The sequence below is a fragment of the Ursus maritimus genome, unplaced genomic scaffold, assembly GCF_017311325.1.
Source record: "Ursus maritimus isolate PB19 unplaced genomic scaffold, ASM1731132v1 scaffold_15, whole genome shotgun sequence".
Classification (NCBI taxonomy): Eukaryota; Metazoa; Chordata; class Mammalia; order Carnivora; family Ursidae; genus Ursus; species Ursus maritimus.
Genome location: NW_024423897.1, coordinates 38,625,119 through 38,637,526, shown reverse-complemented (window position 1 = coordinate 38,637,526; position 12,408 = coordinate 38,625,119). Strand labels below are relative to the sequence as shown.

Sequence of the window (12,408 nt, the reverse complement as noted above, 5' to 3'; positions counted from 1 at the left end):
TTATGTATAATGGCATATAAACAAGGCTTATAATGCACTCAAAGTTTTCAAGTTTTAAAACCACCTATATTTAAACCCTCCATTGAAAAAGTAAAAGAAAACAGAGTAAGACATAAGGGTGTGTGGGAAAAAACACCTACTTTCTGATGCTTAGCACCACGAATGTGGGCAGCATATGCATCTGCTCCTGTACAAGACACATCGCAGAGCTCACAACGTAGCTGATTTTGAGTCCCACGAGTAGAGTTGTTGCTGCTGCTGGTATTTTGTGAGGCTTTCAATGCGGCTTCTTTTTTTTTATGTTTCTGTCCTTCTAAATGTTCTTTATAAGTCTGTTTCAAACAAAAAGGATAAACGTTGCTTTGCTAATTTTCAATCTATATCATTTGAAATTATTCAATTCTCAAATCTCTAGTACTCATTTAAAAATGAGCACTAAAACAACTGTAAAAGCAACTGAACAACAGCATGTGGGATTTCTTATATATGTGATATATCTGTGGTTCTCTGTATTTTGCTTACAAAGAATACCTTTATCTAACACTTTGATTTACAAAGGACTTCCATATATAGCCATATTAACAATATAAGGTAACCACTTCCAGTTTTAAGAATTTAAATCTTTTATTGCTTATGTATAATGATGGACAGTGACCATTCCACAAATTATTTAATTGTAGAATTAAGATGAGGGAGTGAATGTATCTATATCACACAAAAAAAGTTACTGAACGGTAACAAGACATTTTACGAACAGGCGTATTTATTGATAAAACTAACTTTTCTAATCCAGAATGTGTTTTCATATAGAACCCATGCCATCCTGAATAAAAGCTTATTTAAAATATATATAACAGCCAAAATTACATATATTTGTAATGAAAAACAATATTATTGTAATACTAGCCAATAAAATCGTGAAATTGTATATTAAAAACTGTCTGGGGGCGCCTGAGTGGCTCAGTTGGTTTAAGTGTCTGCCTTCGGCTCAGGTCATGATCCCAGGGTCCTGGGATTGAGCCCCATGAAGGGCTCTCTGCTCAGTGAGGAGCCTGCTTCTTCCTTTCCCTCCGCCTGCTGCTGCTCCTGCTTCTGTGCTCGCGTGCTGTCAAGTAAATAAATAAAATCCTTAAAAAAAACAAAACAAAACAACTGTATGGAATCAGATGATTAAAGAAGGCAGATTTATTAAAATGAGGAGGTTAATAAGGACTGCTATTTCTTTTTTCTTGAGTGGGGCCAAATACTTCCTCTTTCATGTTTTATTTTTAAAGTTGTTAAGACAGACGTATCATTAGCATAAAACTGTATATTCATCACAGAATTTAGAGCTGGATGGAACTTTAGAGATTACCTAAAACAATGATTTTCTAATTTTTAAACAAGAGAATGCTTTCTCCAAGTGAAATCTTATGCAGAAGTAGGGGAAGTTGCTCTGTTTTTGAAACAAAAGAGGGAGACCTAAAACCCAATCATCTGATTCTCCTCTCATTATCTACAGTGGCCTGAAGCAGCTCCATGAAGCAGTCTGAACCTCAATTATTTAGGGCAAGTACTTAATAAGTGAGGAAACAAAAGCCCAAAGATGTGAAGGTCTCCAACTTGTCCAAAGTCACACAGTGACAGAGCCAGGACTGGGACCATGGCCCCTTAAACCTGAACCTTACTCTCCCCCCACCCTTAGGTCCACATCTAGATTCTAACTTACAATATCAATGATGCTTTTCTCTAAGGCTCATTAGCCACTTAAGGCACTGCCTCTGATTTGCATTAAGCATCCCTGGCCTATTCTTTCATAAAGATCTAGACACTCCAAACCAATAATCAGCCTCATCTATACTCATTCTGAATGCTACTTTTCACCTATGATCCTAGACCCATGTTCTATCATTTTATATGGGTACCAGATACTCAACACATCTCTTTGGTCTACATTTGCCACTCATGGCATCATCCCCTCTCAATAGCCATCGCAGAGTAGGATATATTCCATGTTTAATCCTGGGTCCCTGCCAACATTCCCTACCTGCTCCCTCTCCCCCGACCCCATCACAGTGAGACTATTTCTTATCACACTCAAAACAGGGAGAAGGTTTTATGTAACTAGTCACATGTACTAAATATTCCACAATTATTTCCTAATTTGTGTAACTCAGGGAATGCTGGTAACTGAAAATAATCTAAAAAATCAATATTAAAAAGTAAATAGTACTAATCTAGTATATTAAAGAATGTACACAGGTGGGCCAGAGACAATGTAACTGAAAGAAACTACTGCAGAGTCAAAGATTGTTCCTTTCCAATAATATGCCTTTCATTAGCCAAACTGTTGGTCAATTCTTATCTAAAAAGTCACTCCTAAAGAAATTAACAAATAATGTCAGGGTAAGGGTTGAACACATTAGACTTTACGAACACTCATGCCTAAATCACAGATTTTAAGGTGTAACAATCAGGAAAAAAACAAAACCTGGGGGAAAAAGGGAATAAATATTTTACATGCTTCATTAGTTGATATTTTTGAAAAAGACATGTCCCTACATCTTTCTTTTTTTTTTTTTAAAGGTATTATTTATTTATTTGACAGAGAGAGACAGCCAGCGAGAGAGGGAACACAGGCACGGGGAGTGGGAGAGGAAGAAGCAGACTCCCAGCGGAGGAGCCTGATGTGGGACTCGATCCCAGGACTCTGGGATCATGCCCTGAGCCGAAGGCAGACGCTTAATGACTGAGCCACCCAGGTGCCCCCTTACATCTTTCTTGTTCCCAAAGTTTCTATTCCCTCACAGAGGAAATTACACAGAAATAAGTAACATTCTATAAAGCATATACAAAAGTTAGCCTTATTATAGAAATGTTATTCTGGAAAAAAAAAAAAAAAAGAAATGTTATCCTGCAAACTACAGACTGTTAAAAGAACTTATTTCAAGGATTTTTAATATTTCAGAAAGACAATTTCTTCTGCTATTTATATGCTCCAAAAAATATCACATTTGACAAAGTCCTCGCATCTTTAATTCAAGTATGTAAAACTGAATTATCTCTATGGTCATCCTTTCTCAGCTGTAACATTCTATTCATATACTCAAAATGGACCTCCAAGAAGAGCTAAGGAAATCAATAGGCAACTGTGTTAAGTTGAAGAATTTTGTATAAAGGCTTTATAAAGCAAGCTGTAGACACTATAAGAGAAATAAAAAGTCAATCTTACTCCCAACCCCAATTAATTTGAATATAAAACTTCTAAGTTAAATTTAAATATTATTTAAAGAACAAAATATCTTTCATGAAAAAAGTATAATTTGCCCATTTTTCATTAACATAATCATTTTAAAAGTTTTTCTTAATAGAATTCTTGTCTCAATACAAGTACTTCTTAAAAAAAGACTGCTTCACGAACTATGTATGTGTTAGCTAAAAGCTAACAGGAAAGAAAACATAAACCTTCTCTGTAAACATTACAATTAGAATATCAACCATACTTGACTATCAAAAATAACTAAAAGGCTCGTGGTAAAACATACAACGTAAGTACCTGTGGTCCAGCACAGCTGATCTTACAAACATCACAATAGTGAATCTGGGGCGGTTTGGGAGGCTGTTTTGGTTTCAGTTGTTTATTTTGGAATGGTGCTTTTTTAGTAAAGGTGGTCCCTGTCCAGGCAGCTGTCGCCGCCGCCGCTGCTGCTGCCGCTGCTGCCTGCTTCTGTTGCTGCTGCTGCTGTTGGTAGTAGGAGGATGCAGCTGAATACACTGCTGCTTCATAACCTGAATAAGACGTACCTTACAAATGAAATCAAACAAAGATTATGTTACATAATTACAAAAGGCCAAGTTAAATGCTATGAATTTAAATTCAGTAAATTCTGCTAGTAAAGGTACGTTTACATGTGCATATTTACAAATAATGAATATCTCACAAAACCTGGAAAAATCTTACTTACCCTCTTTTAAGTCAATCAACAAATTTTTAACTCAACACATCGCAGGTGTTATAAAGGCATAAAAGAGTATAAGATTTGGTCCTTGACTTTGAGAAGCTTACAGTTCAGTTGGTAGGATATGACAGAGTGATAAACATACGTGGTTACAGAATCTGTTAATATTTCCCCAAAAAGAATTCTTCTGCATACAATTTGGGAAGGGCTGAATTTGAGGGAGAATCTGAACTAGGATACTAGACAGGAGAAAAAGAAACTCATTAAAGTAAGATTTTTAAATGCCTGATGCCTAAGAGGATAGAAGATTTAAAGGAAGAGGAAACACACCAGGATTCTCAATCCCAGTGATTGACTGATGGATTGTGCAACTGATAAAAGCAAGGAGCTGACAGAAGCTGGTTTGGAGAAGCAAGGTGAAGAAACCTTAGCAGAAGTCTGTGATATGGAGCTGGAGTTCAGATGAATATACAGGACAACAGTTAAAAAAATTCTAGAATTAAGGACCAAATACACTGGTTCTCATTCTCCAAAAGAAAAAGAGCACTGTATTTTCGGGTTGAATGCATGGACTGATTCTATCCATTTCCACTGTTCAAAGTCTTTAATGAACAAGCACACCAAACTAGTTAGTGACACAGACGTAACATATACATGTTGCTTATGTTCAGTGATTTAGAGACTTAAAAGTCTACAGAAGTTTAAATTTTGACAAAGTTGCTGATTTTATTTATAAGCCTACCACAAAACTAGAAAACTTACCCCTTTCTAAACTAAGATCTCTGGAAATTTGGTGGACTCCCTATTTATCACATTGCAGTAACTGGGCAAAGAGTCATGTAAGGCTCAAGAAAAATATTCCTAGTTGCCAGGATGGCACATAAGAACTACTTAAGGAAAACTGAACTTTTTGGTCTCTCAAATGCAGACTGTGAAGTTGAAAAGACTTATGACCTGCTAGCTCTGAGGCATCTACACACATAGGAAAGAAAACACGACATGAATTGGAAAGGTGAGGATTTAAGATGCATGGAAACTGAGAATCAAAGGCATCTGAAACTGGCAGTACCTAGAAAACAGTGCAATCAAGTAATTTGCATGAAAAGCCTTCTTAGACATTTATGTCAGGCTATTAAATTATACAAATGCTTATAAAGATAGAAAGTTTGGTAAGAGAAGAAAACATGTAAAAGTAAAAGTAAGAAGAAGCAGGTAGGCATATCAATAATAATCATATGATCAGATAAAAAATAACTAGAAAACAACTGATGTAACTGATCAAAGGAAAAACTATAGATCAGTAAACTCTTCTGGTCAGTCTTACCAATATCCTATGTTACTTAAAAATGTGACAGAAGACCAAATGCCTTCAAAGTTATAGGCAGAAATATGTACAGTTTAAATTTCACTTTTAAAACATCATAAATTGTCTAGTTAAAACTAACAAAGCTATTTTTAAATTATAACTGGCTAGGACCATGACTTCTGTATAAAAATTTTTTTTAAGATTTTATTTATTTATTTGACAGAGAGAGAGACAGCCAACGAGAGAGGGAACACAAACAGGGGGAGTGGGAGAGGAAGAAGCAGGCTTTCCAGAGGAGCAGGGAGCCTGATGCGGGGCTTGATACCAGGACCCTGGGAATATGCCCTGGGCCGAAGGCAGATGCTTAACAAATGAGCCACCCAGGTGCCCCGTATGAAATTTTTTAAATAGACATTTCCCAAATGACTAGTTATTGTGTATAGAAACTGTAGAAATGCCACTTAAATGTAACCTCATGAATTAATATATCAAGAAAATAAAAAGTAGCATAACGGCAATAACATCCTACAAAGCTAACCAGGAATTTTAGTTTTAGTTTTTTTTTTTTTCTCAATTGAGAATCCACAGCATGAGAGGCAGTGTTCCAGACACAGTAAAGTCTCAAAACAGATTTATAAGGCAAGTATTATTATCCTTACGTGACAGATGAGAAAACTGAGGCTAAGAGATCGTGAGGTGCTTTCAACACTGAGTTATTTAAACTACAAAAATCAGCAGGCTAAGCTTAATATTTACAAAATAATCTCCTTCATTTGCACATCTGTAGTCTAAAACTAATAAAAGGTGAGTGTAAATATAGCTTACTACTTAATCTCCTATGACTATTAGCAAACAAATGTACATTTCTTGTAAAAGCACTATGGGAAAACAAATATAAGGTTTCATCTCTAAATAAAAGCTCAGTTTTTGAGGGCTGAAACAGTTTCACTTAAAAAAGTACTTTTATTAGGAGTGTCTGGGTGACTCAGTCGGTTATGCATCCGACTCCTGATTTAGGCTCAGGTCATGATCTCAGGGTTGTGAGATTGAGCCCCATGTTGGGCTATGTGCGGGGAGTAGAGCCTGCTTGGGATTCTCTCTCCCTCATCTTCTCCCTCCACCTCTAGGAAAAAAAGAAGTACTTTTATTAAAAATGCTTACCAATTAGTAAGTTACATATTAAGTTGAAATATAATTTTTAAATGCACAATATCAGAAACAAAAACATACCATTTCAGTAGTAAATTCAGCATGTTACAAACCACCATTTAGCAAGATTCTAGAACCACCAAGATTCTAGAACTAAGCTTAATGAGAAGAAAAAAATAGCTGACCTAATAAAATTGTGCATACAGAACTCAGAAGTCCTAATAATGATCTTTCTGGATGGCAATTTCACATTATGTACCACATATATTTTAAAGTGCATAACCTCTGACATAACGGTAATTTCTAGGAATTTATCTTAGGGAAACAACTAGCAAATACACAAATCTTTTCATACAAGGATTATTTTACCCACTGTTGTTTCTAGTTCTTCCCTAATATGAAACCTAGCATCCCAAGAAACTTTAAAATCTATATAGTACAGTCATACAATAAAATATTATGCAGCCATTAAAAACTATGTATTTCTAAGCGTAAATTCTGACTTCTAAATACCATATTAGAAACCACAGCTCCTCTGCGAAATGGCTGATTGTGAGTCTTGGTCATGAAATGCTTGAAGTATATCAGTAATAACTTACTGTGGAAGGAAAAAAGGAAAAAGTGCTCAAAGAATAATGATGCCAAGTCCAAAAGGCTCAGGAGCGAGTTTGAAAAGAATCTCATTGGCCAAATCTGGGAAAACATGTGCCTCAAAAAGAAAAATGAGAGTAATGGACTATACTACACTGAACAAAAAAGAATGAGTCCATAGTAATACTAAAAAAGAAGAGGAGAGAGGATGCTTCCTTAGAGAAGAGTGCTAAGAATCAATGTAATAAGATTTTATATCCATCACTGTAGAACTTGATTCTGTTAAGACACTTTCAAAGGATCTACCACCACAGAGTGAAAAGTAGTTGGGTAATAGGCCCATAGATTACTTGGTTAATTATAAAGGGGAAAAGGTATCCTTAAAATGGAGAGATCTGGTAGTCACCACTTCAATTAGTGATTATACTTGGCATCATTAATAAGGACTTTATAGCATTACTTATGTGCTCCTGATGTGATGAAACACAGAAGTTTAGTTAGGTAGTTTTATTGACTAAAAAACTGCCAAAATCTAAGCATAAAGAAAGGAGATAAATCCAGATTGTGGGATATTTTACAGGACAACTGGCCTAAACTCTTAAAAAATGTCAAGGTCAGGAGAGACAAGATAAAAAGGAAACTGAAACTAACAAGATAGGACAACCAAGTACAACCCACAATCCTTGATTAGACCCTGAATTTAAAACAAAGCACAGACACACCAAACATTTTAGAAAGCTCAGCCATAAAAAACACTTGTGGACAACTAAAGAAATTAGATAATATCCACATTCAATTCCTTTTAATGATATTTGCATGTGGTTATGTAAGAGAATGCCCATATTCTTAGGAAATATAGACTGAAGAATTCTAGGCAAAGCACCAGGTCATCTGCGACTTAAAAATATAATGCTGACCCATTTGAAATGTTTTAAGAGATAAAGCAAATATGATAAAATATTAATAACCAGTAAATCTAGGTAAATGGTATATAGACTTTACACTATTTTTTTCACATTTTCTGCAGAATTAAAATTTTCTTAAATAAAAAGTTACAGAAAAACAAAAGAATGATGTATCTTATATTTGGTGACATGAAAGAACAGTCACAACGAGAAAAAAAAGCAATTACCAAAATGGTATGCATTAGACAGATTTTTTAAAATTTTTTAAAAGATTTTATTTATTTATTTGACAGAGAGAGAGACAGCCAGCGAGAGAGGGAACACAGGAACGGGGAGTGGGAGAGGAAGAAGCAGGCTCATAGCGGAGGAGCCTGATGTGGGGCTCAATCCCATAACGCCGGGATCACGCCCTGAGCTGAAGGCAGATGCCCAACTGCTGTGCCACCCAGGCGCCCCACAGACAGATTCATTTTTATAAAAAAAAAATGTATACACTGCATACATATATTCCCATGAATAAAACTAGAGAACAACATGCACCAAAATGTTAATGGCAATTAGTACCTAGGGGTACATTTCCAGTGATTTAATATTTTCTTATCTATAGTCTCTAGTTTTAAATGATGTATTACTGATATAATATAGCAGTAAATAAAAATAACTTCATCTGTGTAAGATATATTCAAGCAACTGAGACAATGGAAGAGAGACAGAAAAGAGAGGGAGGAGAACATATAAGATGGAAGCAATAACAGGAAAGGATACTATCGTACTCCTTATTTTGTTGAATGTGGACATTAAAAAAAAAAATGTGTCCAGTCAGGTCTCACTGAAGTAATTACATTTACAGTTATAATTGATTAATCAGGTATAAATAAAAACTAATCAGAGATAAAGAGGGGGAGAAAAGTTATATCTGGGCAATCACGAATGACAGATCTAGGAATAACAACCTCTCCTCACTCCCAATTCACTTCTGTATGGTTGTCACAGTTAACTTATAAATCTGTTCCCACTGCTCCTTTTCGGCACCCTTCTGGCCCACAAGATAAACAAAGACACTGTAACAGAGCCTGAAAGGCGCTTCACACTGACATTTCCAACCTTATCTCCTCATATTTACCCCATATATCTGTATTCCAGCCACAACAAACTGTTATTCCTAAATATTCCATTGTATGCCTAATTCACCACCATATCCCTAGCACCCAGCATAAGCATTTAGTGTAAGAAATAAAAAAAAAATCTCTGAAAAACAGGGTGCCTGGGTGGCTCAGTCCATTAAGCGTCTGACTCTTGATTTTGGCTCAGGTTGCTATCTCCGGGTTACGGGATCAACCCCCCGCACTGGGCTCTGTGCTGCGAGTGCGGCCCGCTTAAGATTCTCTCTCCTCCTCCCTCTGCCCCTCACTCCTCCCCTGCTTAAGCACGTGCCCTTGCACTCTCTCTCAAAACAAACTCTGAAAAACAAAAAAAAATTTAATTCAGTACTTAGCCTTTTAACACCCAAACTGCAGCAAAATATCAAGAATTAAAATTGCCGATATTGCCTTAAATCCTCCACAGAACAAGACAAAGTACTGAGAGATAAATAAAATGCAGAACAAAACCATATAGTAGTACAGGGTTACACTGTCTACAAAAAAGCAACAAGTGATTTTAATCACTGAAATAATGCAAAGTACCTTAGCTAGAAATTAGCAAAAGCAATGGACATAGTAAGGTATTAGTGATTATATTTCTCTTACTATAATGATTATTTAAGGAAATACATAATTTCCTTAATAAGATAATAAAATAAACATGATTATTTAAGGAAAATAGAGCTACTCTGTCCTTCCAAGAGACATATGTTATATAACAATCTTATGGATATTTACGAAGGCTACCCAATATTTTCAAGATTACTTATTCCTAATAAAGAAATAGTTTCCTAGTGGCTGAAATACACAATATAACCAATTTGTCAGTGGTAGTCCCTGAACGTTAACCTTAAGTTTTCAAATTCATTTGGAAAAGTCAGAAAAAAAAATGACCCTGTAAAATACTAGGTGTTATTCTCTCTAACTGCAACATGAGGCCCAGGACTCATGACTGGCTTTCAAATGCCCAAAGAGCATTACATTGTTAATATATCCTGACTTAAAAAACCAAAACCCCCAAAACACAACTTATAGTCCATTTGTCACATCATACACATATATCAACACCTACCAATTAATTCAATTCTTGCTACTGAGAGTAAGATCATTCATTCCACAGAACATCAAGATAGTTTCTAATAAGTTTCTGATTTGTTTACTCATTTAAACACAATTTATGCATCTTACCGGAATAAGTAACTGCCGTGGTACTGTAAGTAGCACTCTGGGTATAGGATGGCACCACAGTAGCTGCAGCTGCTACTGGCTGTACGGTGGAAGATACAGGATAAATGGAGAAAGTAGTGGTAGCTGGACTTGGTGTGGCTGGTTTTATGGCTGTCACTTGTCGAGTTTGCTGGGCTTGTGTATACTGAGTTGCACCTTGGCTATAACCCGCTTTGGGGGCTAAAATGGCAAAGAGATTTCAGAAAATTAGAAACGTGAACCTCAACAGTTATTGTACTAATATTCTTGAAAATCAGAAAAAGTGTAAACATCAACTGTAAATTTGGTGCTAGCCATTTCTTCTTGGCAAAAGGGTTGAAATTCTTATTACCAACTGAATAAAATATAAATCTATATAAATTCATTTACCATCCCTTCCCAGATGCTTTCTATGTATTTCCAAAATGGCATTTTGTCCAAATTTACAACTAACTGAAATAGCAGTACTACTTAAAACACATACTAATGAAGTTTTTAGAAAAGGCATGTGTGTGTATTTAGGACAGTCTAACTTGAGGGTTATGCTTAATATTGTGAATAAAGAGCCTCAAATATGATTTCAATTCACAGTAGAAATGTCAACGTTTAATTATATCGAACTTGTTCATATACCAATCATTGCATTTTATTAATCTATCTATAGTGAACTTCAGTTTAATTCCAACTCACAAGGTGCCACTGACTTAATTCCTCAAATATCAACAGCTTGAGTACAGCTCTTTTTAAATGGCTACCATTCATGTTTTTGCTAAACTTTCTGCTGCCTTTGACCATATTCAAAATAAATGTTCACTCTAAGAATCTTATGAACCTTATTATCAAGCCCTAAATTAATAATCTTATTAATGATCACTAAAGCATACAAATGTAATTCCTGATAAAGGCCCAATTACCAGGGGGCCGAACTAACTTTATGCTTAGTTAAGGCACCTTAAATAAACAGCACTTAAGATTTATAAAACTGTTATCTACATGTAGTATAAAACTTGATCCACATGACGCACAGATGAGGACATTTTACAAAAGGAAACTAATGTCCAAGAGCTAAATGGCTCACAAGGCACACAGTCAATGTCAGAGCTAAGACTAAATTCAAAAGACTCTTTCGACTCTTAAACGCAATCTAACTTTGAAAATTAACCAGGAAGTTCACTACAGATCAGTGTACCCACAAATTATTAGAGAAGAAGCTGTAAGAAAAGCTGGTCATTATAATTCAAAATATTTTTATACCACTTTCTAGGGACTCACAGAAGTCTTAGAACTAAAAGTACCATAGAGAGATTTGGGTCAACTACCTCGTTTACAAGCAAGAGAACAGAGATGAAAAGAGGTAAAAATCACTCACCCACATTAGCAGTAAAGCCAGTACTAGAAGCCAGTCCTACTCTTTCCTAATCCAAGGCTCTACCCACACTCTCATGGTCCTTCAAAAATAACTAAAATAAAGGAACTGTTTACTTTTCTGAACTCAGCTTTGTTTTAAAATTTTTCAGTTAAGTCTCTATCAAAAAATCCATCTTTTAAAGACTAAAAGGGGTGCCTGTGAGGCACAGTTAAGTGTATGACTCTTGACTGAGATTCTTTCCCTCTGCCCCTCCCCCTGCTCACATGCACTCTTTAACTAAATCTTGGGGTGCCTGAGTGGCTCAGTGGATTAAGCATCTGCCTTCGGCTTGGGTCATGATCCCAGAGTCCTCAGATCAAGCCCCATATCAGGCTCCCTGCTCAGTGGGGAGCCTGCTTCTCCCTTTTCCAGCCACCCCCCCTTCTTGTGCACTCTGTCAAATAAATAAAATCTTAAAAAAAAACAAAACAAAATAAAATAAATTAATCTTTAAAAAAAGAAATAAAGACTACAAATATGTAGCCTTCCTTGAAAACAAATTATTTCCTGTATTTGAACCATTATATTTACTGTAATATCTGAGGCTGGGAACAGAACCACCTGTTATTATCAACCAGAGAAAGATGAATTAAAAATACGGGGCCCATAAAGAGTCTCCACTGGTTACACAAAGGCAATAGCAGTAGGTTCTGGGCATTTCTGGTGAAGATAAGGATCTGGCCAGAAGTTATCACCACAACTCCCACTGTACAGCTTACTTCACAGCAGGAAGAGAACTGTAAGCGGGAAGACCAGATATAAA

General features: G+C 35.9%; 1 protein-coding gene across 3 annotated transcripts in view; it reads right to left on the bottom strand.

Moving 5' to 3' along the window:
- ZFR (zinc finger RNA binding protein) overlaps positions 1-12,408 on the bottom strand; it is an 81,474-nt gene that overhangs the window by 47,770 nt on the left and 21,296 nt on the right. For all 3 annotated transcript variants that reach the window (XM_040630513.1, XM_040630514.1, XM_040630515.1), the window contains 3 exons: positions 10,220-10,438; positions 3,536-3,783; positions 141-332 (listed from right to left, as the gene is read on the bottom strand). In XM_040630513.1, coding sequence (XP_040486447.1) covers positions 141-332; positions 3,536-3,783; positions 10,220-10,438 — 659 coding nt within the window. The remainder of the gene's footprint in view (positions 1-140; positions 333-3,535; positions 3,784-10,219; positions 10,439-12,408) is intronic.